Raw genomic sequence first — 27,688 nt, forward strand, 5'->3', positions numbered from 1 at the left:
TTTAAAATTGGTTTTAATTGTGTAAATAATTAGCACATTTAAACTCACAGAGCAGATGGAGTCTGGTTTCCTATCACTAAGGTGTCTCTCTATTCTGGAAAGCTCTAGTTTCATACCAAAGGCTAAGGCTACTCTTAGCCCAGGATTTCCAGGAATGGTCTTCATATTGCATTCTTTCCTGTTTTTTTTTTTATAATAAATATGATTCGTTAATTATACAATTAAATCTAATTTCACTACTATAGATTTCCAAAGAGTTTCCATACACTCAAATTTTCAACTCAAAATCATGGACACATTCATGTGTTCAGATGTTTGTTCGTTTATTTGAAACACAAACCATACATATGTTAGGAATACTGGTGAAAAAGCTGACTTTCTTCCCCACCATCATACACCCCTCCTCAAATATGAATAGCTACCATACAGAAGGACCCAGAGAGTAGCCATCATCTACCCAATTGTTTGGGAATACAACAGTATGTAACTGACTTGAATTGTAGAAGATATAAGCCCCTCCTCGCCCTTCCCTATGTCACAAAAACAACCAAGTAGTAGGCTGAACAAGAACAAACACTAAGATATCCTGGACACTCGCTATATGCCAGGCCCTTGCTAAGTGTTTTACATTTACCCACTCATTTCATCCCTTCCACAGTCCTGTGAAGTAGGGAGTATTACTATCCCCTTTTTACAGATGGAAAAGCTGAGCTCAGAAAAATAACTAGGACAAAATCTCTTAGAGAACATGGGACCATAATGGGATCTGAACTCAACGTGTCTGGCTACACAGACCCTGAGCAGCTCTCCCCAGAACTCTGTATCATTAAGCGCAATTTGTGTGTGGTTATCAGGTATATACCTTACAAGGCAGCTCACCACAATTTCAGAATAATGTGCAGCAAAATAGCTATTTAGCCAAGCTCAATGATAGTATGTTTAAATGTCTTGGTTTCTCATGTATTGTCAGGAAATCCCTCTATTAATAGGGCAAGAGTAATATAATCTTCTAAGGCAGATCGCTTATTGGAGCTGGAGCCTAGTTCTGCTACCTGTCACGCTGTGAAGAGATGATCTATCCAGAGCGCAGAGATACCAGAATGGCCCCTGAAAGCACTCACCTTCCAGGAAAAATAGCAACTTATACCAGTCACGAGTAATCCCTGAGAATATTAACGGCGTTCTATTAGAGGGCTAACAGACTCCTTTCAGTAATACAGAGAGATCTACAAAAAGAAAGTAGCCTCAAGGAGAAAAAAAATATCTGATATGGTGTCATGTTCCTAACTTTAAAGCTATAACCTTTGCTCACAGGCCTGGCTTAAACAAATCATGGTTAGGACAGTTCTCTGCCTGCTATAGTTGTTTGGATTCTTGTTCTAACCGCTGAACCAGTAGGGAGGAAACTAAACAGTATGAGGGCTGGCAGCCGCCTCTTCTCCACGTGCTGTGAAATATAAGCTCTGACAATATTGTCTCTAATGTGAAAAGATAATTCTTAACTATGACCAGCTCTATTCTCTGTATCACGGGTTGGCATTATTTTCCATTGGAAAACATGTATATTGGATTTCTGTGCAACCTTGCTATATAAAAGTTGGACTCGAACAAATCTCACTATAAGATTCTGAATCTATAAAACTTTACAGATCCCACCTCTTTTGAAACCTCCAGTTCATTAGTTAAAGGAAAGCTGAGTTTGACAACTTACAGAAACACATGAGAAAGAAAAGAAAAAAGCATATATTCCTTTATTGCAAAGAGAAAAGAGAAAGAGGGCATTAAATTGTGAAGTGTAAAGGTTGGGGGTGGGGGGGAATGCTTCATCCCTCCAAACTCTGGAACCAAGCGTTAGGAGACATTCCTTTAGGCACAAAGAAACACTTCAGGAAGATTTCATTACACAGCAGGTGGCACACTTATGGAAACTGTTAATGCCAAGAAATGTCACAGTTTCAGCAAAAATGTACGTAAGTTCAAGAAATGCTTGACGATTCATGAAAACACAACTCATAAAATTGGGATCTTTTGGAACATATTCCAGTTTTTTATGTTGATACCGGGGTGCCAAAAGATAAAAACTATTAATCTGGGCCTTACAAAGGTTGGATGGACATATTCAATATTGTATTCTGTTTTTCTATGTTCCTGGAAAACAAAATTTCAATTCTCAAGAATCAATCCACAAAGCATATGTCACCCAGACCCAACAGATATTCCTCTACTCTTTAGCCACTGCGACATCCTTGCAGCCATTTTGTGACCAAAGGGCAAGGTCCCGAAGCTACATGATTAAATACTGATCTTTGAAAGTGGTTCTGACGAATGTCTGTCTACACGGAAGAGAGGCTGGAAAAGTTATAACTGAAAAACTTTAAGGATTACTTGTTAATCTCACTGGTAAAGTCCTGTCTTTAATTAGCAGACAAAAGAATCTTGATCTAACTGTGAAATTTGGGAGCCAAGAATATATTTTTACCATTACTCCCATGTTAGTCCTATTTTCAACAAAGACTTTTTCTTTCTCTTTCCAGTGTTTTAGTTGTTTTTCTCTAAAACTGAAAGTTATAGGTAGTTGAATTTGCAATTGCCATATGCTATAGAATTTCAGTATGTAATTGAAGAGAAAATATGCTTTTTTAAAACACAAGCAGAAAAACATAATGTACCATATACAGCGTATGTGCACTTAGGAAATGGGAGGAGGCAAGCAGATAACTAGAGTTAGAGAAGTCCTTCTCCTTTACCAATCCATAAGAATCATAGTCAAATCTCGGCTGCTGCGGGCCGATTTAGTGCTGATTTTCAAATGCCTCCTCCATGCTTATTATGCTGTACTTTTCTATGTGTGTGGCCTAACTTTAAACAATGTATGTAGTTGAGGCCCTTCCCTTAATTGGTAAGAAATAAATTGGGTTGGAGTGCCTGGATGGCTCAGTCAGTTAAGCATCCGACTTCCACTCAGGTCATGATCTCATGGTTCATGGGTTCAAGCCCCATGTGGGGCTCTGTGCTGACAGCTCAGAGCCTGGAGCCTGCTTTTGGATTCTGTGTCTCCCTCTCTCTCTGCCCCTCCCCTGCTCATGTGCTCAATTCAATTTGATTCCAGCCACTATTTATTAAACACTTAGTATGGCTAATATGATAATCACATTGGCTCTTGAGGTGAAGTTAACTTTTGAAACAAGGGGTACAACCAAAATAAGTGAGAGAGAAGGCCCCGGCCAGGCCAAATAGAGTAGGAGGCAGAAATCTGTACACATGAGCCAGAGGGAGCAGGGGGTCATTCGCATTGTGGTAAATCCCATTGGACAGTTTTATTAAGGAAATGCAGTAAGAACGAAGGCCAGTAACAGGTCATCTATTCTGGTTAGCTGCTGTCCAGTCCCGCTTTTACAGTCTGTCTTTCTTTTCAGGCATTAACAACAAACTCACAAAAACTGACATGAGTTACTTAACTCAAGGACAAGTTCAATGATTGGATGTCAAAACTTGTTTTTTAAACAAAAAAGAAAAAAAAAGGAAAAGCAAAGAATACATTTAATCTGCTGGCCAGTATTTGTATTATCTGCTTTCTTATTCAACTGCTTTTAATCCTTTAATGCCCTGAGGCTTTCGGAGAGAAAGCAACACCCTTCACAGCAAGAAAAAATGTATTTTAAAAAAGCCAAGAGGACCCAAATGAATAGATTTTATTTGCAATTTAACAATGTAAACAAAAATTTGGTTTTAGTTTCTAATTTACTGGGTTTTTTTTCACAGGTGCTACTTATCCTTTCTATGGAATATCCTCAGTCTGTATTTAGCTCTGAAGGTGCTCCCCCGGTTGACCTTGAGCAGTTACATTCCCTGCTATATAAAGGATTTGAAGACTTCAAATAAAAGGTGCTTTCATAACTCAATGCATTGTTATTAAAGTTTTTTTTTTCTGTAATAGCAGTGAAATCGATAGGGAAGAATGAAAGTAAATCCACAAAATAATAAAAAGAAAATCCACTTCTACTAGATGAAAGGCAGTTAAGTCAAGATTGGTTTTGGCAGGTCTCGGGGTCTGTCATGATCTACCGTGGCCCAGGGTAACATTCATCTGATACACTATGTCAGTATTCACTCTGTTTTTAGACACTTCTAACAGCATTTGATAACTGTTGTTTAAGTACCCATAAAATTGGGGCCCCTGGCTGGCTAAGTTGAAAGAGCAAGCAACTCTCAACCCTGGGGTCTTGAGTTCAAGCCCCATGTTGGATGCTTAAATAAATAAATTAACAAACTTAAAAAAAAAAAAAGTTTAAGTACCCATAAAACTAAAATATTGATGATGTGGACAACAAAAGCAAAAGAAATGTAGATAATATTAAATGTCCTCACACCTTGCAGCCTACTGACAAGTACTTGAAACAGGCAGAGCAACAGTCCTCAAGGAACTCACAACTGCCTTAATGTTAATGCTTTCCTACAGGCAAAAAGCAACCTTAGCTTGACTTTAGCCAGGCCTCAAGGATCCTGTAAGTCTTCTTTAACATCCTTTTGGAAACTTCCTTTATCTCTGTCCCTCACAACTAAAAAGTATATAATCAATAGTGCCTTACAAGCCCAGTGCAGATCTTTCTGCCCATGGATCCTGTCCCCGTGCTTTAATAAAACCACCTTTTGGGGGACTCCTGGATGGCTCAGTCTTGGTTAAGCGTCTGATTCCTGATTTTGGCTCAGGTCATTATCTCACGGTTTGTGAGATGGAACCTCGCATCTGGCTCTGTGCTGACAGGATGCAGCCTGCTTGGGATTCTCTCATTCCCTTTCTCTTTCTCTGTCCCTCCCGTTTGCACATGCATACACCCGTGTACTCTCTCTCTCTCTCTCTCTCTCAAAAATAAATAAAAACTTAAAAAAAAAAAACACCTTTTGCACCAAAAATGTCTCAAGAATTCTTTCTTGACCGTTCAATCCTGAACCCCAACATTTTCCGTTAATACATCTCTTATTTCATATCCAATATGTATTGAATGCATTCAGCTGCGAGCAACAAAAACCTCTTGATTCAAATGGTTAAAAAGTAAAGAAACTCATTATCTCCTAGAATCAGAGATGGAGTTGCCTTAGGGTTGGTAATTCAGTAATTTAACAAGATCATCAAGAGTCACTTTTCCAGTCTTCCATACACAGTACACATGCTTGTAGTCATCTAGTGTCCCCCATGGTTAAGGTGGCTGCTAAGTCCTGACATCACATGTATAACCAACAATTCCCGATAAAAAATGACGTTCTCTTTCCTTAGAATCTCTAGGTCTCAGCAAACAAACAAACAGACAAGCAAAACTATTCTCTGAGGTCTCAAGTAGACTTCCCCTCACAGATCAGAACTGGGTCACAGGCCACTTCCTAAACTAATCACTGGCAAGAAGAATGGACCCAGTCATCAGCAGGACTAAAGCCAGGCCCATGTGCTCTGAAGTTCACCACAATCCAGGGAAAGTGGGGCTCTGCCAACAGGGAAGAAGGGGAAGAAAATGGACCCATAACAGGCAAAGCACTAGTATCTGTTATTGGTCAATTATAATTAGTAAAGTTACTAAAAAAATTTTTTAATCTGTATTTATTTTTGAGAGAGAGAGAGACAGAGTGCAAGTGGGGAAGAACAGAAAGAGAGGGAGATACAGAATCTGAAGCAGGCTCCAGGCTCCAAGCTGTCAGTACAGAGCTTGATGTGGGGCTCGATCTCAGGAACCCTGAGATCATGACCTGAGCCAAAGAGGGATGCTTAGCCCAGGCACCCCAATAATTACTAAAGTTATTGAAAGGGTTGATAAATAATTTTGCCTAGCAAAAACAGGAAAAAGCCCTAAAAAGTAAATCATTGAAAAAGAGTGCCATGCTAGTAAAATATATACCCCCCCAAAAACACAAAACAAACAAACAAAAAAACAAAAATGGGGGAGCCTGGGTGGCTCAGTTGGTTAAGCACCTGACTTTGGCTCAGGTCATGATCTCATAGTTCGTGAGTTCAAGCCCCGTGTTGGGCTCTGTGCTGACAGCTCAGAGCCTGGAGCCTGCTTCAGATTCCGTGTCTCCCTCTCTCCCTCTCTCTCTCTGCCCCTCCCCTGCTCACATGCTCTCTCTTCTTCAAAAATAAATAAATAAAAAGATCATATATGGATGAATATATGCCACACTTACATACTGAATTCTTGCTGAATGCATAGTTGGAGAACAAGTATCAAAAATATTAACTGTCTTTCTCCTAAACCTTATTATGCTAAGATTGACTTCTTAAATAAAAGCTTTTGCTTTGATCAGAGCTGTCAGCAATGAAAATATTTTTGGCAGCTACGAATCCCTGGTATGAAATACAAAAGTTATGATTATCAAATTCAGTTTCCTATACTCATAACCAGAAGCAAGACAAAATATTCACTTGAATATCCTCATCAGTAGAAGATCAAATAGAACCACAATGAATGAATTGACAAAATGTTGTTCTCCCAGCCACTGTTACGTGTTCTAGGAATTTCATATAAAATATTTTCAAGTCATATAAAATAGTAAAGGATCTTTATGGGTTAATGAAAAAAAAAAACAGAATTTAATCTTCATAAAGAGAAATGAGTATACTCAGTTTCTTCAACCCTCATGATCCCTGTTTTTACCAGAACAAGTTTCTCTGTAAAAGAAGCGAATTTGAGGGGTGCCTGGGTGGCTCAGTCAGTTAAGTGTCTGACTTTGGCTCAGTCATGATCTCACGGTTCATGAGTTTGAGCCCTGAATCAGGTTCTGCACTGGTGATGCAGAGCCTGCTTGGGATTCTCCCTCTCTCCCTCCCTCTCTCTGCCCCTTCCCCACTTGCTCTCTCTCTCTCTCTCTTTCTCTCTCTAAAAATAAGTAAATAGACTTTAAAACATGTTTTTTAAAAATTAAAAAAAAAGAGAAGCAAATTTGCATCGTGAAGGGGCATCTTTATGCCATTGCTGTCCAGACCCTATAGACCAAGAAGAAACAATAAACTGATCTGTCATATTTGTTTAACCAATTTCTACCACCTTTTATTTTAGCTCTTGGTTTTAGATCTCCTTCCTTCCTCTACAATAGTTATCTCAGGTAACTAGCTACAAAACTAGTCTGAAGTCCCAGGTTTCCCAGGTAACCCCCAGCTACTTCATTCATACCTACAGCTTTAACTGCCAACTTAATGCCACTGAATCCCAAATCGATCTCTTGGATAGATCGTCCTCCGTGTCCCAGACCTCCCTCTGGGATGTGTCCCTTGACTGGGCCACAGGTGTTTTAATATGTCTAAAATCAAACTCATCTTCTTGTCACCAAAATCTGTTTGTCTTTTATCCGCTACATTGGTGTAGGGCACTGCCATCAACCCAGCTGTCAAACCCCAAATCTGAGAGCCATCCTAGACCCATCCCCTACGATGATCTGCTGTAAACCTGAAAAGAGTGATTCTCCCGCCTGCCTAGATCTGCAATGAACCCCTCCTTCTCTGTCTCTGCTGCAAATGCTCACTGCAGACAATCGTTAGGACCTCCCTAGGCTACCACCCTAGTCTCCTAATCATCTTGCTGACTGAGTCTCCTGTTCTGTCATATCGAGCTTTTACACTACTGGTAGACTGGACTTTCTAAAGCACAAATCTGAGCACGTTATTCTGAACTCCAAATTTTTGAAGGCTCCCATCCCCTACAAAATAAGATCTGAATTAAGATAAGATCTGAAGGGTAGGGAATTCACGTGCAGAATGCATTACTAACCCTCCTCAGGAAGTTACTCAGCCTGGAAAACACCCTCCCTTTCACTTGTCCTTCCCACATGCTCTCGCTGCAGCTCAGACCTGCCCTCTTCTGTGCAGCCTTCCCCGACAATCCCAGGCTGAATTACAAGTACACTCGGTGGGTTCCCATTAACTTCAGGCAGTCGTTATCACTTTAAATTGCAATTGTTTGCATGACTTGGCTCAGAGCAGAGGCTGTGTTGGCCCACCTTTGATCTTTAATACACAACATAATTCTTGGCACTTAGTAGGTTCCATAACTATCTGTCCAACAAATTGCACAAGTAAAATACAACAAAATGTGTTTATATGCACAGCTAGCACCTCTTCAAATGCCCCGAGGGAGGTAAGCCGGATAGCTCAGGCCAAACAGCTGAGTCCCAATATCACTGTAACAGTAGTGTGGCAGCCACGGGCCATTTACTCACTAGGGTCATGGTCCCTGTTCCGATTCCTATTTTAAGAGTGAATCTAAAACAGAAGAAGAATATGGTAGAACTGGATTTTCAGGCAGAGCTGGACAATGAGAATATTATTGTCTTTCAATTAACCAGATACAATGACATCAAAATGTAGCTCTGGCAAAAACTAAAGTACAACAGCTTAACACAAAACAAAGAATTTGTGAATTGTAACGATGGAAGAAACTTCATGAGGTCCCTCAGGCCTCCGGGTTATATGACCCACAAATGGTACTGTCTCTTCCCCCTTAAAAGATGGTCAGTAAAGACATTTAACAAATCCCTTAACACCTTTGTCCTAGTATTTAACAATCAATCTTTTAGAGTCCACAGTTGTTCCTAATTCCTAAAATAGTATATTCCCAGTAAAGATTAAAAAGAAAATGACTTTTGGGGTGCCTGTGTGGCTCAGTTGGTGAAGCATCCAAGTGCAACTCGGGTCACGATCTCACTCGCAGTTTGTGGGTTCAAGCCCCACATCAGGCTCTGTGCTGACGGCGCAGAGCCTGGAGCCTGCTTCGGATTCTGTGTCTCCCTCGCTCTCTGCCCCTCCCCCACTCCTGCTCTGTCTCTCTCCCCAAAATAAACATCCTGCTCTGTCTCTCTCCCAAAAACAAATATTCAAGAAAAATTAAAAAAGAAAAAAGAAAGAAAGTGACTTTTCCCCCTTATACTAACTCTTCCTTCTCTGTCCTGGGTTTAAGAATTGTACACATACTTTGTGATAAACACAGCAATAATGACGGGCACAAGTGAGTGAGCACTGAGTACGCGTCAGGCATGATGCTAAGTGCCTTTCACGCATTATCTCATTCAGTCCTCACAACATCCTCATGAGGTAACCATCATTATTAACCCCATGTTACAGATGGGTTTAGGGTCAGTAAGTAATGCGTGCAAGGTTGCCTCGCTGGGAAGGAGCAGTGGCCATTACAACAAGGTCTGCCTGCCTCTCAGAACTCCTGGGTCAGCTACCGCGTAGCACATACTCGGCCTCTCCACTATTCTGCATCCTCTGGAATTCCTTAGTGCTTCGCTGAAAGGGGCACGAACTTCATGAGTTTTACATATTTGTCTCCTGTGATTGCATCACATTATCAAATTGCTTTTTTTTTTTTTTTAACAACGTGACACTAAAGAAGATAGACCAAAAACATAATTTTTCCCATAGCCAGGAAAAAACACAGTGAAGTTTTTATCCTCACATTGTACTTATATATATATAAATTATATATAAGTATATATGCAATATAAAATATTACACAAATACATAAGTTAAAACACCTGATATATATCTATGCATTTTTATTTTTTAAATGCACTGATGTTAATCACAGGCCAATTTAAAGAAAGCACTAAAAATAATGCAAATCTATAATAACCTGAAATGGATGTTCTGATGTTAGAACAGTAAGAACACTGTTACCATAAGTATTCTAATATGACTAGTACGGCTATTAATATCAATAACTAACATTTTTACAACGTTATATGTCAGGCACTATGCTAAGCACCTTTAGAGCATTAATTAATGTGATGAAAAAGAGTATTCAGAGGCAATTAGGCAATGCGATGGGCTAGTTAGCCATAACTTTCGGCAACTGGAAAGGTCTCCTAACACTAGTTTACTACACATCTTAATACCTTTGATCACAGACTCTGCACCCCAATATCATTCATGTAGCTTTTTTCTTTTTATTTGAAATTCAATATTTACTTTCCTATTTGCTAAAATACACTTAAAATCAACGGCTCTACAAATCATAAAACAACATAAGTTACTCTTGTATCATTCTAGCATTAATGTTTAATTTGTCAGATCATTACATTTACCACAGAGCACTGCTCCTTTAATACGCAGGGTTCCTACGGCATCTAATATAAATCATAAGGTTTGAAACCAGGCCAACAGATGGTTTCATTTTCAAAATAGCCTGAGCCACAGCTGCCACTTTGTGTTAGCATCCAGATTAATAGCTGATAAATCAGTTAAAATACAGTGAGCCATCACAAAGATTCATTTTTTTTTTTCAGTTACTTAATCCCTGTCTTCCTCTAACTCAAGCAAATGTAAGGAAATAAGCCGAGCGTTCTAATGATCAGTTGCTTTTCATTTTTACTAAGGGCATATAACCATAAAATTTCAAATGCTTTCTTTTTAGAAGACATGTTTCATCAAAGAAATATTTAAGAAGAGGACAATTAGATTACAAAAAGGAATAACATGGGTATTTGAGAAATTTTACTATGTTAAAGGTTCTGCTTTTTCAAGAGCATTCTGCTTTCTAGGCAGAATGACTCAGTTCCAGTTAAATCTGGACAGTCTTGGCTTTCTTTTTTTATCCCAGCCTAGTACACTTACAAGGGAACATTTAAATGATAAATTATACGGTCACTCATTTCTGTGTCAGAAATTAAATGATTAAATACTCTGTACTCAGCTCTTATTTACTTGATAATTTTCAACGGAGAAAATTTCCAACTGCTAAGTTTTCAAGTGGAAAAAAGGCACAGTCTCCTCAGATGATAAACTGTCTTTTCACTTCTCCCTCTCCTAACATACTCGAAATACATTCATCTTAATTGGTCTAAGTAGAGATGAAATTTTCTAAATCATCTTCCCTGTCAGCCTGTGCAAAAGAAAACAAGACAAACTTTTTGGGCCTGCCCACAGCAAAATGGACATTCTATATTTTACAGTATCAGCATCACATAAGAATGATTTTTAAATGAGGCATTCATATAGACATGGTGCTGGCACTCTAGGATATTTTCATTCTTGATACATTTTTATCACAGAATGCTTAAATGGAAATTAAAAAGGAATGGAGGAAAAAATTCGATAGCTAGGTGGCCATCCAAATTGATTTGTTGGAAGAAAAGGCTGGCAATATTGATCAAAGTTAAGGTTGGAGAGTTGTCTGAGGCTTAAGTTTTTTCATGGTTTTCTTGGACCATGAACTGAAGCAGCAACTTAAACGTATTGGCTTCAGGACCACTTTACATTTTTAAAAATTACTGACAATCTCCCCATCTTCCTTCCGACTCAAAGAGCTTTTGCTCCTGTGGCTGATTATTTATCAATATTTACTGCATTTGAAATTAAAACAGAATTTTTTGAAAATTTTTTATTTCAAAATATCTTTTTTTAAAAATGTTTTTAAATGTTTATTATTGAGAGACAGAGAGAGACAGAGCGTGAGCAGGGGAGGGGCAGAGAGAGGAGGAGACACAGAATCCCAAGCAGGCTCCAGGCTCTGAGTTGTCAGCACAGAGCCCAACGCGGGGCTCAAACTCACGAACCATGAGATCATGACCTGAGCCAAAGCCAGACGCTTAACCAACTGAGCCACCCAGGTGCCCCTCAAAATATGTTAAATATTATCATTAGGAGTCTTTTTATGAAAAACAACTGTATTTTTAATTAAAAGTTTTTATAGTGAGAAGAACAGCATTCATTCACATTTCTGCAATTTTCCTTAATGTCTGGCATAATCAAAGACAGCTTTATCCTCAGGTCTGATTCTGCATTCAGTCTGTTGCAACATATGGTTTCATTTGGAGCCTAAGAAAAATCCAGCCTCACATACATACAAATTTTCAAAAGGGAGGAGAATAATAGCTTTTTCAGATAATCATGAATATTCCTCTTTGATACTATACCAAAACCCAACAAGTTGCAGTTTCTTGAAGTTTAGTTGCAATTGTGGAATCTTTTTTTTTTTTTTTTTTTTTTTTAATTTTTTTTTTCAACGTTTTTTTTTTATTTATTTTTGGGACAGAGAGAGACAGAGCATGAACGGGGGAGGGACAGAGAGAGAGGGAGACACAGAATTGGAAACAGGCTCCAGGCTCCGAGCCATCAGCCCAGAGCCTGACGCGGGGCTCGAACTCACGGACCGCGAGATTGTGACCTGGCTGAAGTCAGACGCTTAACCGACTGCGCCACCCAGGCGCCCCTACAATTGTGGAATCTTAAAACTTCTGAACTCCTCTTACTCTTTATAGTCAAATCTTCTGGTATCTTGAATTTTCAATGGATCCTTATATATGCATATGTCTTTGTAACAAATATTGGTCATTTAAGAAATATTGATTGAGTTATGCAGATCTTCCATATTTTGACCCACTTCATTATACAACATCAAAAAACAAAACCCACATTGGACAATCATTAATATCACCCCATGGATTGCAAAAGGCCACCAGTAAACTTCTGATGGTGATGGAAATGTTCAGTATCTTGATGGTGATAATGGTTTCACAGTTGTATCTGTACGTTAAAAACTCATCAAATTGTACACTTTAAATTATATGCAGTCTGCGGGTGCCTAGATAGCTCAGTCAGCTGAACGTCTGACTTTGGATCAGGTCAAGATCTTGTGGCTTGTGAGTTCGAGCCCCACACTGAGCTCTGTGCTGACAGCTCAGAGCCTGGAGCCTGGTTCCCATTCTGGGTCTCTCTCTCTCTCTCTCTCTCTCTCTCTCACAAAGGTAAACATTACAAAAAAAAATTTTTTAATTATGTGCAGTTTTGTATATAAGTTATACCTCAGTAAAATAAAAATAGTGTGACAGAGGGGGAAAAACTGGGAAAACAGAGTTCATTATTCTACTCTGTACTATTTAGTTTTGTTGATGACATTTTCCATAATAGAAAGTGGGAAAAAGTCTTTAAGTTTTAGGAAGCTGCTAAGCTCATGGTAATAAAGTTTTCCAAAATTCTTATTTTTGCCTGAGAGCTTGAATTTTATCATAGTAGTAAATCATGTCAGATACCCCTGATGCGACAAGTTTATTTTAAAGAAAATGCCTGCCAAATGCCCAGATGTGAAAATGATAGTTTGTGAGTCATGTTTCAACAAAAATGACGTTTCAGAAAAGGAAGTCACTACTTTAGCTCGTAGTTTAAATAATGATACAAGTGCCCTTCCTGAGTCAACTTCCTGCTTCAATATGCTGCTGAGGTACTTTATGAACACTTCTCATTTATGTTAATAGAATTCTAAAAAAGACACACATATAGAGATAAATTAAATACAATTAATTACTTTTACTACTCAGCAAAAGCATTCTTACGTGAAATTGGATTTTTTTAGCTTTTTATTTATTTTTGAGAGACAGCACAAGTGACAAGAGGGGCCAATGGAGAGACAGAGAATCCCAAGCAGGCTCCATGTCCTGTCAGCACAGAGCCTGACGTGGGGCTCCATCCCACAAACCCTGAGATCGTGACCTGAGCCAAAACCAAGAGTTAAACGCTCAACCAACTGAGCCACCCAGGTACTCTGAAATTGGCTTTTTTTTTTTTTAATGTTTTTAAGGGCGTGTGGATGGCCTTGGATAGAATAAATTCATTGGTTCACATCACTTGGAATTCTCACTGTGTTTCAGCCCATAAAGTCGGAGTCTGGTATCTTGCTGGTCTGACCTGCTGGGCACTGGATATAGGCTGAGTTGACTATAACTGAGTCGGCTCTAACTTACCTACGACCCCTTTCATCTTCTACAACTGTAACTGTGCACACCTGTATGCTTCTATTTGAGCCCACGGATGGCCCAATCCTAACCCTCTCATTGCCTCTGTGCTATAGTCTGTAACTAACTTAAAGTCTTAACTTCAGGATCCAATCTTGTGTTATTACAGGAAGTATTAAATTTCACCCTCTTTTTATCCCACGTCTATCTGCTCAGTCTTTTTATTACACATCCTCGGTCTCAATATGTATGACTGTGCGTATCTCCTTTCCTACCTCTTTCACCTACTTCTACACCCAAACCTAGCAAGCTCCTTGCCACACCTTCCTTAGCTAACTAGATTACAGGTTCAATCGTTAGTCTTTGCAGTGTGTCTATCACTAATATTGCCTCTTCACTGCTTCCCAACCCATCGCTTCCCTCCCCTGGAAATCATAACTGCTGCTCCTAGAAGGTGTCCTTTTGCTACTCTCCATCTGTCTATTCAGTCTTATCCTATTCTTTTGACCTCTGCCACTCCTTACTCCCACACTCTCTGAGAAGATAAAATCATAAGCTTCTTCCACTGTGTCCTAACATAGCCCACTATTGTCATGGGCAAAACCCTATTCATCTATTCCTCATTCCTCCCCATTTCTCATTGCCCAGTGACTATCACACTTAAGGACTGTCTTATAGTTCTCCATACCTCATTATACCAAAGAGAGACATATACACATTGTAATTTTTTTTAATGTTGTATTTTTGAGAGACAGAGAGAGACTGAGCATGAGCGGGGGAGGGGCAGAGAGAGAAAGAGAGGAAGACACAGAATCCGAAACAGGCTCCAGGCTGTCAGCACAGAGCCTGATGCAGGGCTGGAACCCACGAGCCGTGAGATCATGCCATGAGCCGAAGTTGGACACTCAACCAACTGAGCCACCCAGGAGCCCCAAGGCATAAATGCATTGTATATGCTCAATAACATTCATTAAGTTAATGATGACTAATTATTGTGAAACCAAAAAACAGTCAGGATCCCAGAAAATTATGGTTTCCACATCTACTTGCGAAAGTTATAAAGAAATACACTGGCCTGCCAAAAAAAAAAAAAAAAAAAAAAAACAACGTCTAGACCTTTCAAATTCCCCATTGCCTCCTATAAGGTATGTCTGAGAGCTGAAAGTAAACTAGTCTTTGCAATCATTAAATTGCTCATCAATCTTACAAAGGGTGTCATTTAGTCAATTACCTCCCCTAAGGAAACATAAATGGAATATAGCTGCCTGAGAAAAATTAATTCACCGAACTGTTAAGTAGCTCACTGAGAACAGCTTCCACCATGCTAGGATACCTGAGCCATATTTCATTCCTGGTTTCACCACAAAATTTTTTTTTTACCTTTTTTTAAAAAAAGTCATATTTTGAGAGAGAGAAAGCATACGCACATGCAAGAGGGGAAGGGGCGGAGAGAGAGGAAGAGAGAGAATCCCAAGCAGGCTCCATGCTGTCAGCACAGAGCCTATGTGGGGCTTGAACCTATGAACCAAGAGATCACGATCTGAGTCGAAATCAAGAGTTTGATGCTTTACCGACTGAGTCACCCAGGTGCTCCTTTTTTTTTCCTTTTTGGATTTGAATTTTAGTTGATTATTGCAGTTAGGTTTGTAAGGAGTTGCAGCCCAATATTAAGTAGGCATAATATTACCCAAAGTTTTGATGATGGGAGAACTAAGAGATATAACCTTTTTTTGTATCTGAAAATATGAATGATGTCTCCATATTCTACCAAACTCCCCTAACACTCACATCGAGGTATATGATGGCTAAAGACAGAGGAAAATGCTCAGCATTGAAATGTAAAGCAGGCACAGGAAACAGCAATAGCTGGCAGGGGAATCCAAATTCAGAGGGCTTCAGGAGCCAAGCACAGAGTGTGAACAAGTTCAGCAAATTTATGGTAACAACAACAGAATAAGGGGGATAATAAAAAGCAGCTACTTCTAAGGTCAGTGTGCCTACTACCCTATCTAGAAAATCGCTACCATGCAAGAATGGAGAACCAGTATCACATTTTCTGATTTTTCAGAAGGCAGCAGAAACCCAGATTTTTTACATAAATCACCCCAATACTGGCAAATTACTAAAATTAGAAAACAAACAAACAAACAAACCCTGTGCCAGTGAAGTACAAAATGGAAGATGCTAATTTGTGATCTTAGAACATACAGTTGGGGTATAAAAAATATTATAAAAATATATTCCTAAAGCTAAATCCCTACTTCACACTCACTTTTAGCAACTGGATTTCTGCATTAATCCTCTGTGTCCGAGTACTTGTATAAATGATCCTACCAGGTAGATTAAAAGCTCAAATGCAAAAGCAATAACAAAAAAACTGGAAGACATAAATGAATACGTATCAAATCTTTGATTTGGAGATGACTCTATAATAATGGAAGAAATCACAGGAGAACATTCCATCTATAATTTAACAAAAATTAAAAACATTTAATGTGAAAATTGCCTTGTGACCAAAATTAAATGTAAAATAAAACCCGATAAATATTTGGACCAATATGGCAAAGGGCTAATTGTCTTTACTATAAAAACAAAACCCAAAACAAAACAAAACAACACATCTCACAAATCGGTAAGAGACACGAAAAGAATAGATTCCAACTCCTTATGGACAAGCACGGTTTGCTGTTGCCAGTTCATCTGCAAACACAACGAGCTCTCAACATGTACAACACAACGAGCTCTCAAAAACCTAAAAAGCGTCAGAAGAAAGAAAGTGCCACAAAAGATCCAACAAATAGAAGAATTCACACCCACGGAACCAGAGATTTAAAAAATATGGGAAGTCTTGTTTGGAGAAATGTCTACTTGGCTCTTCTACCCATTTTTAAATCCGATTATTTGTTTTTTTGTTCAAAATGGCCAACAGACACATGAAAAGATGCTAAACATCACTAATCATCAGGGAAATGCAAGTCAAAACCACAATACAATGTCATCTGACACTTGTTAGAATGGCTATCAACAAAAAGACAAGAACCAATAGGTGCCAGCAAAGATATGGCGAAAACAGAAACCTTATACGCTTTTGGTGGGAAAGTAAATTGGTTCAAAGACTATAAGAAAGAGTATGCAGAGTCCCCCAAAAACTTAAAAATAGAAACACCATATGATCCAGTAGATCTGGATATAAACCTAAAGCAATGAGAATAGGATTTCAACCAGATATGAACTTCCATGTTTATCACAGTGTTATTCACAATATCCAAAATACGGATAAAAAGATGTCATATGTACACACAATGGAATATTATTCAGCCATGAGAAAGGAGGATATCCTCCCACTTGCAACAACATGGATGGACCTTGAGCACATTATGCTAAGCAAGATAAGTCAAAGAAAGACAAGTACTGTATGACATCATTTATAAGTGGAAACTAGGAAATTAAATCTGTAAAAAAAATAATAAAATCATGATTACCAGAAAACTGGGGGTTGAGGGAGTAAGAGTAATGGTGTTTTAAAGTGTACAAACTTATAACAAGTAGCAAATAAGTCATAAAGATCTAATATACAATATACTTGATATAAATATAAATATTGTACAGTTATATAATGTGATAAATATCACTACATTGGCAATTAAAGCATAATACATAAATATATCAAAGTAAAAACTTGTACTCCTTAAGTTTATACAAGGTTACACATTAAATTCACTCAATAAAAAAGAAAAACTAAAATACTTTTAAATATATAAAAAGAACATCAATAATTAATTATATTGAAATCCTCAAAGAGCTGAATGAAGCAATAGCATCCACAAAGCAAAGAACAGAAGAGGAAAATATGAAAAAGAATCAACTGGAAATCTTAGAAATGAAGCATATAGTCATTGATATTTTTTAAATAATAATGATAAGATACCCTAAATGGCATAATTGAGACAGCTGAAAAGAAAATCCATGACTTGGAATCTAGTACTCTCCAAGAATGCCTTATTACCAAATTAAGACATAGGAAATATGCCAATCCGAAGAATTCCCTCCCTAGAGAAATTCACTTATGTACCTACATACAAAGTTTTATAAAAAATTCCGAGTCTTTGAACCCAACTTCTTACCCTAGAAATTCTGAATGCAAAATATGTTAAGAATGTAAATCTGTCCCATTCTATAAATGCATACAATAAAATATTGGTTCAAGGTACAGGAAACAGGCTTTAAATTTGAGTCAGGATCAAATCAAAAAGAAGTCAGTTAAATCTGATCAAGAAATGAAACTCACAAAGAAAGTATCCTGAGTCCTCCTAAATACTCTCTATTACAAAACTCGGATAAAATTAAGATTGAGAAAATCAATAACTAGCCATAGCAAATAAAGGAATTCTAGTGTGTATTAATTATAACACAATAATTATTATACTAGATGCAGATATTATTTTAAAATCTTTTTTTTAGTTTATTTATTTTGAGAGAGAGAGAGAGAGTGTGTGTGAGCAGGGGAGGGGCAGAGAGAGACACAGAGAGAGAGAGAATCCCAAGCAGGCTCCACACTGTCAGCGCAGAGCCCAAAGCAGGGCTCGAACTCAAACTGTGAGATCATGACCTGAGCCAAAACCAAGAGTCAGACGCTTAACAGACTGAGCCACCCAGGAGCCTCATCGAGGCAGATATAATTTTAAAGTTCCTTTTGGCATCACAAAATGTGACAGAAAAGGTAGAGTATTTGTAATAGGCAAAATCCATTTTTTAAAATAAATGTTAAATGATCAGTATGGGGATACAAGATTGGTGGAGCTTAAAAGAAGCTAAATTGCTTTGAGTTAGAAAAAGATGAGAGATAAAGAAGCCTGAGGGGAGAATCTAGAGATATTGCCTGGAATAAGGGGAGTTTTGAAGACTAAGCTGAAAAGAGCAATAAAATAAAAAATTCAATGGTTGATGTATTGTGATTTGGGATGAGCTGAACACAGCTGTCTAATGGCAATGTCAGTGATACAGGCCAATCCCACAGTATCTTCAAGAAATTCTACAGATTGCTCAGGGGGTTTTGTTTGCTTTTTAAATGGGAGTGGGAGAGGCAATGAAGCACTGAGCTCTCCTTCAAGGTTGGCCTAAAGTAATCACAGAGAAGATATGGCAAGCTAGCCAAAATCTGTGTTCCACAAGAAAATTGTACATTTGCCATTTGCAATGAACTTAAAAGGAAATGTTCAGCCCTCATCAAAACTTCATGGAAGACAGCACTCCAGCAAAACTCCTGAAAACACAAAAGTCTTCCTTAAAAATCGACTTGAAATGTTTCAGAACATAAATTCAAACGACATATTGAATATCTTCTGTTTAAGATAGCTAAGATCTTTGGAAGATAAGATGACGACCGCTCTGAAGATATCTAGTGAGAATTTGGAAATAAAATTGTGTCTCTGGAACATTTCCTTAATGCATTAAAAAGACTTCAGTATTAAGATTCTTTCAGGATGTATACGTCCATGGGTTTTCTTCAAGCTGATGTGGAGAGAAATTATCTTGGTTGAAGACCTTGAAATATTTAGATATGGGTATTTATCTTCTTTGAATATTTTCATGTTACTTCAAAAGTATACAAATCAGGTTGTCTTGAAGTTCACCATTTTATAAGAATGATGCCTGGATTTGAAATAGCACATGTGAATCACATGTGAACAAATTCCTTTGAATACATTCACACTGCAGAACAGCCCTGCTCTGGCTTAAAAAAAAAAAAAATCTTCATTTGGTTTATACACTTTTCACTTGGAAACGTAATTGTGTATGAGTCTGTCTTAATCACATGCCATCTCCCTGGTAAGATGAGAGAAGTATTCATGTGTGAATCTGTTTCCCCACAAAACATGTTTCCTTTGGGGAAGAAATTGAAGAACACGTTTTCAATCTTTGCAGGCCACCTAGACTTTATCTTCTCAGAATGAAACGTTCTGACCTGGAATATTCTATTCCTAATTAAAAGCAGCAAACATGAAAATGCCTTGTGTGGAATGGTGCGTTCATACAGGTCCTCACTGGAGAAAATGTTTTCTTCATATTCATGAAATAAAATTAAACTGGAATGAATTTCGAATCAACATTTCAAGACTTCATTATATTTAAAGCGCAAAAGTATAAAAACCAAAGGTACTAAAATCTTGACCGATAAACATGAACCATGCGTATGTTTTACAAATTTTCCAATGTATTATCGCCAAAACATAATATTTACAAAAATACATCGCTGAAAAGAACATATACAACTAGCCCTAAGTATCTGCCAAAAAGAAACAATATTAACAAAATCAAAATTAAAGATAATAAGTAATTTTTAAATGGCACTCACCAATCACAATCGAAGACTCACAGTGATAATAACCATTACTTTGTTTTTTCTTTAGCATGGAGCAAAGATCTATGCGATGCACCATTTCTTCTCCAAATCTGTGACTGATAAATTTTTCATAGAATTCGGGGTCTATTTTTTTCACTCCCTTGAAATGACAAAACAAAATCACATCACTCAATCATTCCACTGAGGCAGGGCAGCTACTTCATATTTATATCCCTTTCTTGGAACCTGATATCACACTTCGGTACACAATACTGCCTACTGGCATTTGAAAATGGATACCACAAAATGGTTTTAAAGTTGTTTTTAAAGTCTCCCTGTCTAGGATGAGTTGCATTTAAAAAAAAAAAAAAAAATCATTGAAGAATGTTGGGTTTAAAATTGGCAGCATTCAGAACTTCACAGGCTTTAAGCTTCTGAAATAATAAAGTATATCAAGTTGAAATTTGAGGTATAAAAAAAAGAGTAATTGTCTTCAACAACAGAGAAATGGATAAATTTTTAAAAGTGATACAAATTTTAACATTTTATAGTGTATAAAATGTCTTAATAAGATGAATACAATTTTTTTATTTTTTAAACGTTTATTTTTGAGAGACACAGAGACAGAGTGAGAGTGGGGGAGGGGCAGAGAGAGAGGGAGACAGAATCTGAAGCAGACTCCAGGCTCTGGGCTGTCTGCACAGAGCCCGACATAGGGTTCGAACCCATGAACTGTGAGATCATGACCTGAGCCGAAGTCAGACACTTAAATGACTGAGCCACCCAGGCACACCAGATGAATGCAATTTTTAAACTCCTTATGTAAGAATCATTAAAAAAATAATTTCTTTTAACGTTTATTTATTTTTGAGACAGAGAGAGACAGAGCATGAACGGGGGAGGGTCAGAGAGAGCGGGAGACACAGAATCTGAAACAGGCTCCAGGCTCTGAGCTGTCAGCACAGAGCCCGACGCGGGGCTCGAACTCACGGACCGCGAGATCGTGACCTGAGCCGAAGTTGGACGCTTAACTGACTGAGCCACCCAGGCGCCCCTGTAAGAATCATTTTAAAACAGGGGCACCGGAGTGGCTCAGTTAAATCCGACTCAATTTCAGCTCAGATCATGATCTCACAATTGTTCGATCGAGCCCTGTGTCGGGCTGTACGCTCAGCATGGAGCCTACTTGGGATTCTCTCTCTTCCTCTTCCTCTCTCTCTCTCTCTCTCTCTCTCTGCCTGCCCCCCAAAATAAATACATATTTTTTTTAAAAGAAACATTTGAAGACAAAGGTTATTTGAATTGGAAGAGGAAGTCATCGGATCTTCCAAGTTGTTCTCTACCTGCCTCTCCTTATTCTCAGTGCCTTTCGTATCAAGAAGAAGGCTGGTTGGTGAACTCACAGTGGAAGCCCTTGCTACCCGTGTAGTTCCCCCAAACAAGAGAAGGAATGTCTCCCTCTCCCCTTCCTATGCAATGGTCCTGCAGCCAGCCTCACAGTCCCAAAACACAGTCCACAAGATGAAGGTACAATACTTTCCAGGTCAAGTTTACTGGCTATGTGTGAATTTTTCCTTTTAATTTATAACTTAAAAAAATTTTACCCTGGCAATACTTGTCATCTGTTTAAAAATTAGAAAATACGAAAAATCGGAAAGAGAAGAAAAATAATTCATGTCCTTTCCAACACATTACCAGTGTGGGTATACCCTTCAAGTCTTTTTCTATGCATATATATATATATATATATATATATATATATATATGTATATATTATATTCAGATTATATTAATATAAATCTTATTAAAGTACAGTTAGAATACATATTTTCCCTTTTTATTCACAAAAAAATTATGACAAACATTTCAAAAAATATAAAAACAAAAAATTAAAATGAAATCACCCCACACTGAAACTACTACAATTTTGTTATGTATTTTATTTCTCCTGTGCAAAACAAAGTACTTTTTTTTCTTTTTTATAGGAACGTGGTTGAGCCATGAGTACTATTTGGCAATCAGCTTTTTTTCCCAGTTAGTATGTCAATAAGTAATATACAGATGTACAAGATATTTTTAATATTTTTGTTGCCACAGTACTCCACTATATGGGGGCATCATTAATTTATCCATCCAACTATTTATTGTTAGACATTTAAATTGCCCTTAATTTTTAATATTATATTTAACATGTTTTTGTTGATCTATGTTCTTGTTCTGTATCCAAGCTGAGCTGCTGCCCTTTCCTAACTGCTCCACTCACAGACTTTCCTACCTCCGTTAATAGTAAATGTTCTAGCTGAAGGCGGAAAGCCCTGGGGTCACCCTGAATTTGCCTCTTTCTTTCAGTGTTGCCTCCAATCCAATCTTGTTGGCTCTCCCTTCAACACATGACTAATTCTCACTACTGCCTTGCTACCTTGGTCCTGTCTTTCACCCGGATTATCCTGATAGCCTGCTGTTTTCTCACCCTTGCCTCCTCTACAGCCAGAGTGATCCTATCAAAACATACATCACATCAGGTCACTCCTCTGCTGAAAATTCTCCAGAGGTCCCCACTTTTCTCAAAAGTAGAGCCAACTTCCCCAGAACAGCCCACAAGTTCCTGCTCTGCCCTCTCAGTAATTTCTAGGCCGTGTCTCCTGCTCATCCCCCTTCCTGCTTCCTCTCCTGGCTATGTTCTTCCTCCAGATATCCTCATGGCCAGTCTCCCATCCTGCCATCCTGGGAGACTGCCTGCCATCCAATTTTTTCTTTCTTTCTTTGTGTCTTTGTTTCTTCCTTTGTTTGTTTGTTTGTTTCTTTCTATCTTTCTTTTTATCTGAAAGAGAGAGTGCACATGCACAGAGACAGGAAGAAAGAGAGGCGGGGTGGGGTGGGGGGCGGGCAGTGGAATCTTAAGTAGGCTCATGCTCAGCACAGAGCCTGATCCAGGGTTCAGTCTTACAACCCTGAGATCATGACCTGAGCCAAAATCAAGAGTCCCATGCTTAACCAGGCGCCCTTCAAATTTTATTTTCTTAACAGAATTTTACCTGACCACACTCTTTAATTTGCACTCCCAAATCCTTTCGACGCTTCTCTCCTCATAAATATCTATGTACGTTCTTCCACAGCACCTACCACCTCCTACCATACTGTGTAATTTACTTTACTGTGTTCATTTTTCACGGTCTGTCATTATCTATCTCTCCCCATTAGAATGTATGTTCCCCAAAGACAAAGACTTTTGTCTGACTTTCATTCACTGAAATGTCCCCAGTGCCTAGCACACTGCTTGTCACGGAACAGTGCTTAATAAATAATTGTCACAAATGTCATATGACTTCACTCATATGTGGAATTTAAGAGACAAAACAGATGAACATAAGGGAAGGGAAGCAAAAATAATATAAAAACAAGGAGGGGGACAAAACATAAGAGACTCTTAAATACAGAGAACAAACTGAGGGGTGCTGGAGGGGATGGGCTAAATGGGTAGGGGCATTAAGGAGGATACTTGTTGCGATGAGCACTGGCTGTTATATGTAGGGGATGAATCACTGGATTCTACTCCTGAAATCGTTATTGCACTATATACTAGCTAACTTTGATAGGAATTAAAAACAAAAACAAAAACACCGAAGTGAAAAAAATCGTAATTGTCACAAATTCAGAGGATAGAGTTTCAAAAGAAGGGCAGCTGACAGCATCAAATGCTGCTCATTCTAAATTCAGTAAGAGTGAAACCAAGTGGACTTCTTTTGGTTTGGTGGGTAGGGGGCCCTGAGAAAGCAGCACATGGTACTGAGGGGCAATCGAAATGCGGGAGTTCAAACGAGCTCTGCTACTTTTCAAGATGTGGTTTGGCCTCAGTTTCCTCAACGATAAAATGAGGTTAACAAGTGAACCTACTTCAAAGTGTTATATGGACTAAATAAGTGAACTTCTAAAATGTTTAAAACAGGGAAATAGAGTAAATGCTATCATATTTACACGACAAATGCTATTAAATATATACAACACTCTTATATATTGTCATTAGTGAACTTAGAGGAATAACTTCAATAGAGGTAAGGTTGCAGAAAAAGTTCTTAAAGGTTCTGAGTAAATGGAAACTGACCGTGCTTACTTGTCTTTTAAATGCTTTTTCACTTGTGCATGGGTGCTGGTTGGGAGCGGGAAGGCAAGGCAGGCTGGTGTCATCCCCTTAGGCCAGGCAGAAGGTGACCAGTCATAACTTAGGAAAAAAAAGGAACTTCAGTTTTCAAGGACCAAGGCCAGCACTGGCTAGCCACCATAATCTCCATTTCAGTTTTGTAAGATATCATTATTTTTTTTTTTAATTTTTTTTTTTTAACATTTATTTATTTTTGAGACAGAGAGAGAGCATGAACAGGGGAGGGTCAGAGAAAGAGGGAGACACAGAATCCAAAGCAGGCTCCAGGCTCCAAGCTGTCAGCACAGAGCCTGATGCGGGGCTTGAACCCACAGGCTGTGAGATAATGACCTGAGCCGAAGTCGGACGCTCAACCGACTGAGCCACCCAGGCGCCCCCATTATTTTTTTTTTTAAGTAAGAAATAAGGGAAACATTAGAAACATCGTTAAGCTAATTAATTTAATTTTAGCAAAAAAGTAAGAACCGATTATTTTTGCAGTTCTTCACAGATGACTTCCAACATGAGTCTTCAAGGAATGAATTTTTACTAGAGAGTGGAATGGAATTAATTCTTTAACTCATAATTTATAGAGAGAACTGTGGTTCAAAATGCATGCCTTAGGAGGCACTGAAATTATATGCCCTGAACAGAAAGCATCTTTAATAATAAAGAATCTAGAAACAGGTAAGAATCTGCTTTGTCTGATATATAATATTAACATGGTCTTTGTTCTCTAGAGAATTTTTGGCAATATATTTCTTTTTTTTTTTTTTTTTTTCAGGCACTTTTCCCCATAGCAATATACATCTTCTCTAGTAAAATGTATCTGAATTGCTCTCCTCACAGCTGCAGCAGGTGGTGTTTTTTTCCATAATAAAATAAAGGATAATCATTCTAAGAAAATAAATGAGTATATCAAAGTTGAATATCAGTCAGGGTAAGGCTAAAAAGGTTCCTATTTTCTGAATGGATCCACTGGGTGGCCAAAACAGTCCCAGAGATATCACCCTGAAAGGTTCTAGTTCAAAGCTAAGAAGTCTGGGTTAGCATTATTTTTAGGTTTTAGACGCACCCCTCCCCCCCCCATTATTCTGTTTCCCTTCTTCATAGGCCAGGCCCTTTCCAAGGTACCTTGTCATTTAAGGATTGGTGGAAGTATATCACATCAGGAGAGCTCAAAGAAAATTATAAAAATGGTTAAAGCCAGAAAAATTTGACCTGTAAAGGCCAAGAGAGTTGGGATTATTTCAACTGGAGAGAAACAACGTGTAGGGTATCTTCAACAAGACCATGCCAAGGGAGTTGCAACCCTGCAATGGTGGATAGGCTTGGTGACTGTCTAATGCTACACCTGAATCTTATATTTGCCTTGAACCTAGCAGGCACAGGAGATATTTTCAAGGGCTTCACATTTATCATTTTACCTAATATAAGTGGCATATCAATTATACAACATAACACTGAAGGAAGTCAAATACAAGATAGAAGACTTTGAAACAATAAATTAGTAGCAAGAAACATCAAACAGAAAAACTTTTCAAGACTATCTTAATTAAGCATTAGAAAGGACTAAAGTTTTACTTTCCTTTAGCCTAGTTTCAGGCACGGTTTAGGGAGAATTATCAGTGACGTTCAAAGCCACTTGATAACCTTTGATACGCTATACCGTGAATCCCTCAGAACTTCATTCTCGATTGCAATTGGCACCCAAAGAGCCAATACGGGAAAAATGCCACTGAGACCATGATGAGTATTTTTAGAATCATCCAAGGCGGCATCTGCTAAATAATGTAACCTATTTACTCGGGAAGCACTCACCAACGATATCACTTACATTTAGCTAAATGATGTGTCTAATTTAATATGTGCCAAAGAGGCCTCAGACTGATGTTACTATGCACCCAACTTTATTTCGATATAGAAGTAAAGACAGCCATGAAATATGAAAATTCACTTTAGTTCACAATCTGAATATGAAAATCATTCTAAGGTTCTGAAAGATAAAATTTAATTTCTGTAAGAAGGTTATTGTGATCAGAAGAACAATGGAATACCAGCTTCATTAAAAAGGTTAAGATTTTTTTTACGATAGCAGATAATTTCTTATCGAGACTTGTTATCTTATGCTAATCACGACTTCCATGATGAAAACATAAATAGGCTGTATATCAGATGAAGAAATGATGTGTCCTGCTGATATTCCTGGAGCTCTGCTGTGTTTTCTAATACTTTATTCCTGTTATGCAGTAGCTATAAAGAAATGTATGTTTCATGTGATAATGACCTGAAACCAAAATTCAGAATGTAAATTAAAAGCCAAACCAAACTGGTTTATCATTTTGGGGATTTGATGGTCAAAGAAGAATGGCAATCTTTTATACTCATTTTCATAACTGGGAAAAGTTTACATGTCTGTAGTAGTACGGCATTAGTTAAAAAACTAAAATATTTTTTAATGGCCACTGCTCCTAATGAAAAGTTACATATTGGCAATTCAAAGTTATAGAGAGAATGTGTATATTGACATGGGATTTCTCTGAGGCAGATCTTACTTTATAATTCTTAACGACTCCTTCCTTCATCTCTTGGCATAACTACACTTTTCATTATTTCCACTGTCTCATTTCCACCTTCCTCCTGATACAGACCCTTCAATTACCTTCTTGTGAGCCACAGCCTCCCGCAGCCCCTCTCGGCCCGGGTAAGGGAGGACCTTCCCGTTCAGGCTCAGTTCCATCCGAGCCCGTTCCTGACAGGGATGCAAGCAGGCAAAGGCACCTCACCACACCAGCTAATGGGCTTAGATTAGCATGGTGATTTCGGATCCAGCGCCGGCACCCTGGGTGAGAACTGCCTGGCAGCCTCCCCGTCCCCTCTTCTGCCCCTCTGGACCATCTGTTGGCGCTGGGCTCTACCTTTGTCCCCCTGCCCAAGCATGTCCGTTTGCTGCCTGGGTGAGGCCCCGATACCCTGCCTCATGCCTGCCATTAGCTTTAGAGGTGAAAAAGCAAGAGTGATGGAAAATAGAAAAGACAATGGTACTTTGCTTATTGTTTCGAGCCAATCTTAAACAAACAACAAACAAAATGATGCTCTATCATCTATCTGTATAACAACAGTAAGAGAAAACTTACACAGGTACGTATATATGTACATACTCACATACTATGTACGGGCACTGTTCTAAAACCTTTTATTAACTCACTTAGTAATCACAATAGCCCTGTAAGATTGGTACTGTTATTATCCCCAGAGAAGGAAAGTGAATCACAGAGAAATTAGGTCACTTACCAAAGGACACATAGCTACTAAGAGGCAGAGTGTGGATTCACAGTCAAAATAAGCAGAGAGCAGAGACAAATTGAAAAGAACAGAATGATAACATTCAAGCTCATCACTATTTCCTTTAAAATATTAAAATTCTAATAGTATTAATCATCCTTAATATATAATCATATATAATATACTACCATATTTCTAAAACCAATGTG

At 38.3% G+C, this 27,688-nt stretch overlaps 1 protein-coding gene across 4 annotated transcripts in view; it reads right to left on the bottom strand.

Annotated features, from left to right (window-relative positions):
* Positions 1-27,688, bottom strand: part of AKAP7 (A-kinase anchoring protein 7) — a 151,907-nt gene that overhangs the window by 43,566 nt on the left and 80,653 nt on the right. For all 4 annotated transcript variants that reach the window (XM_019420616.2, XM_019420618.2, XM_019420617.2 and 1 more), the window contains exon 7: positions 20,069-20,216. In XM_019420616.2, the coding sequence (XP_019276161.2) occupies positions 20,069-20,216 (148 nt within the window). The remainder of the gene's footprint in view (positions 1-20,068; positions 20,217-27,688) is intronic.

Source organism: Panthera pardus, unplaced genomic scaffold (genome assembly GCF_024362965.1).
Source record: "Panthera pardus isolate Hobbes unplaced genomic scaffold, ASM2436296v1 HiC_scaffold_17, whole genome shotgun sequence".
Classification (NCBI taxonomy): Eukaryota; Metazoa; Chordata; class Mammalia; order Carnivora; family Felidae; genus Panthera; species Panthera pardus.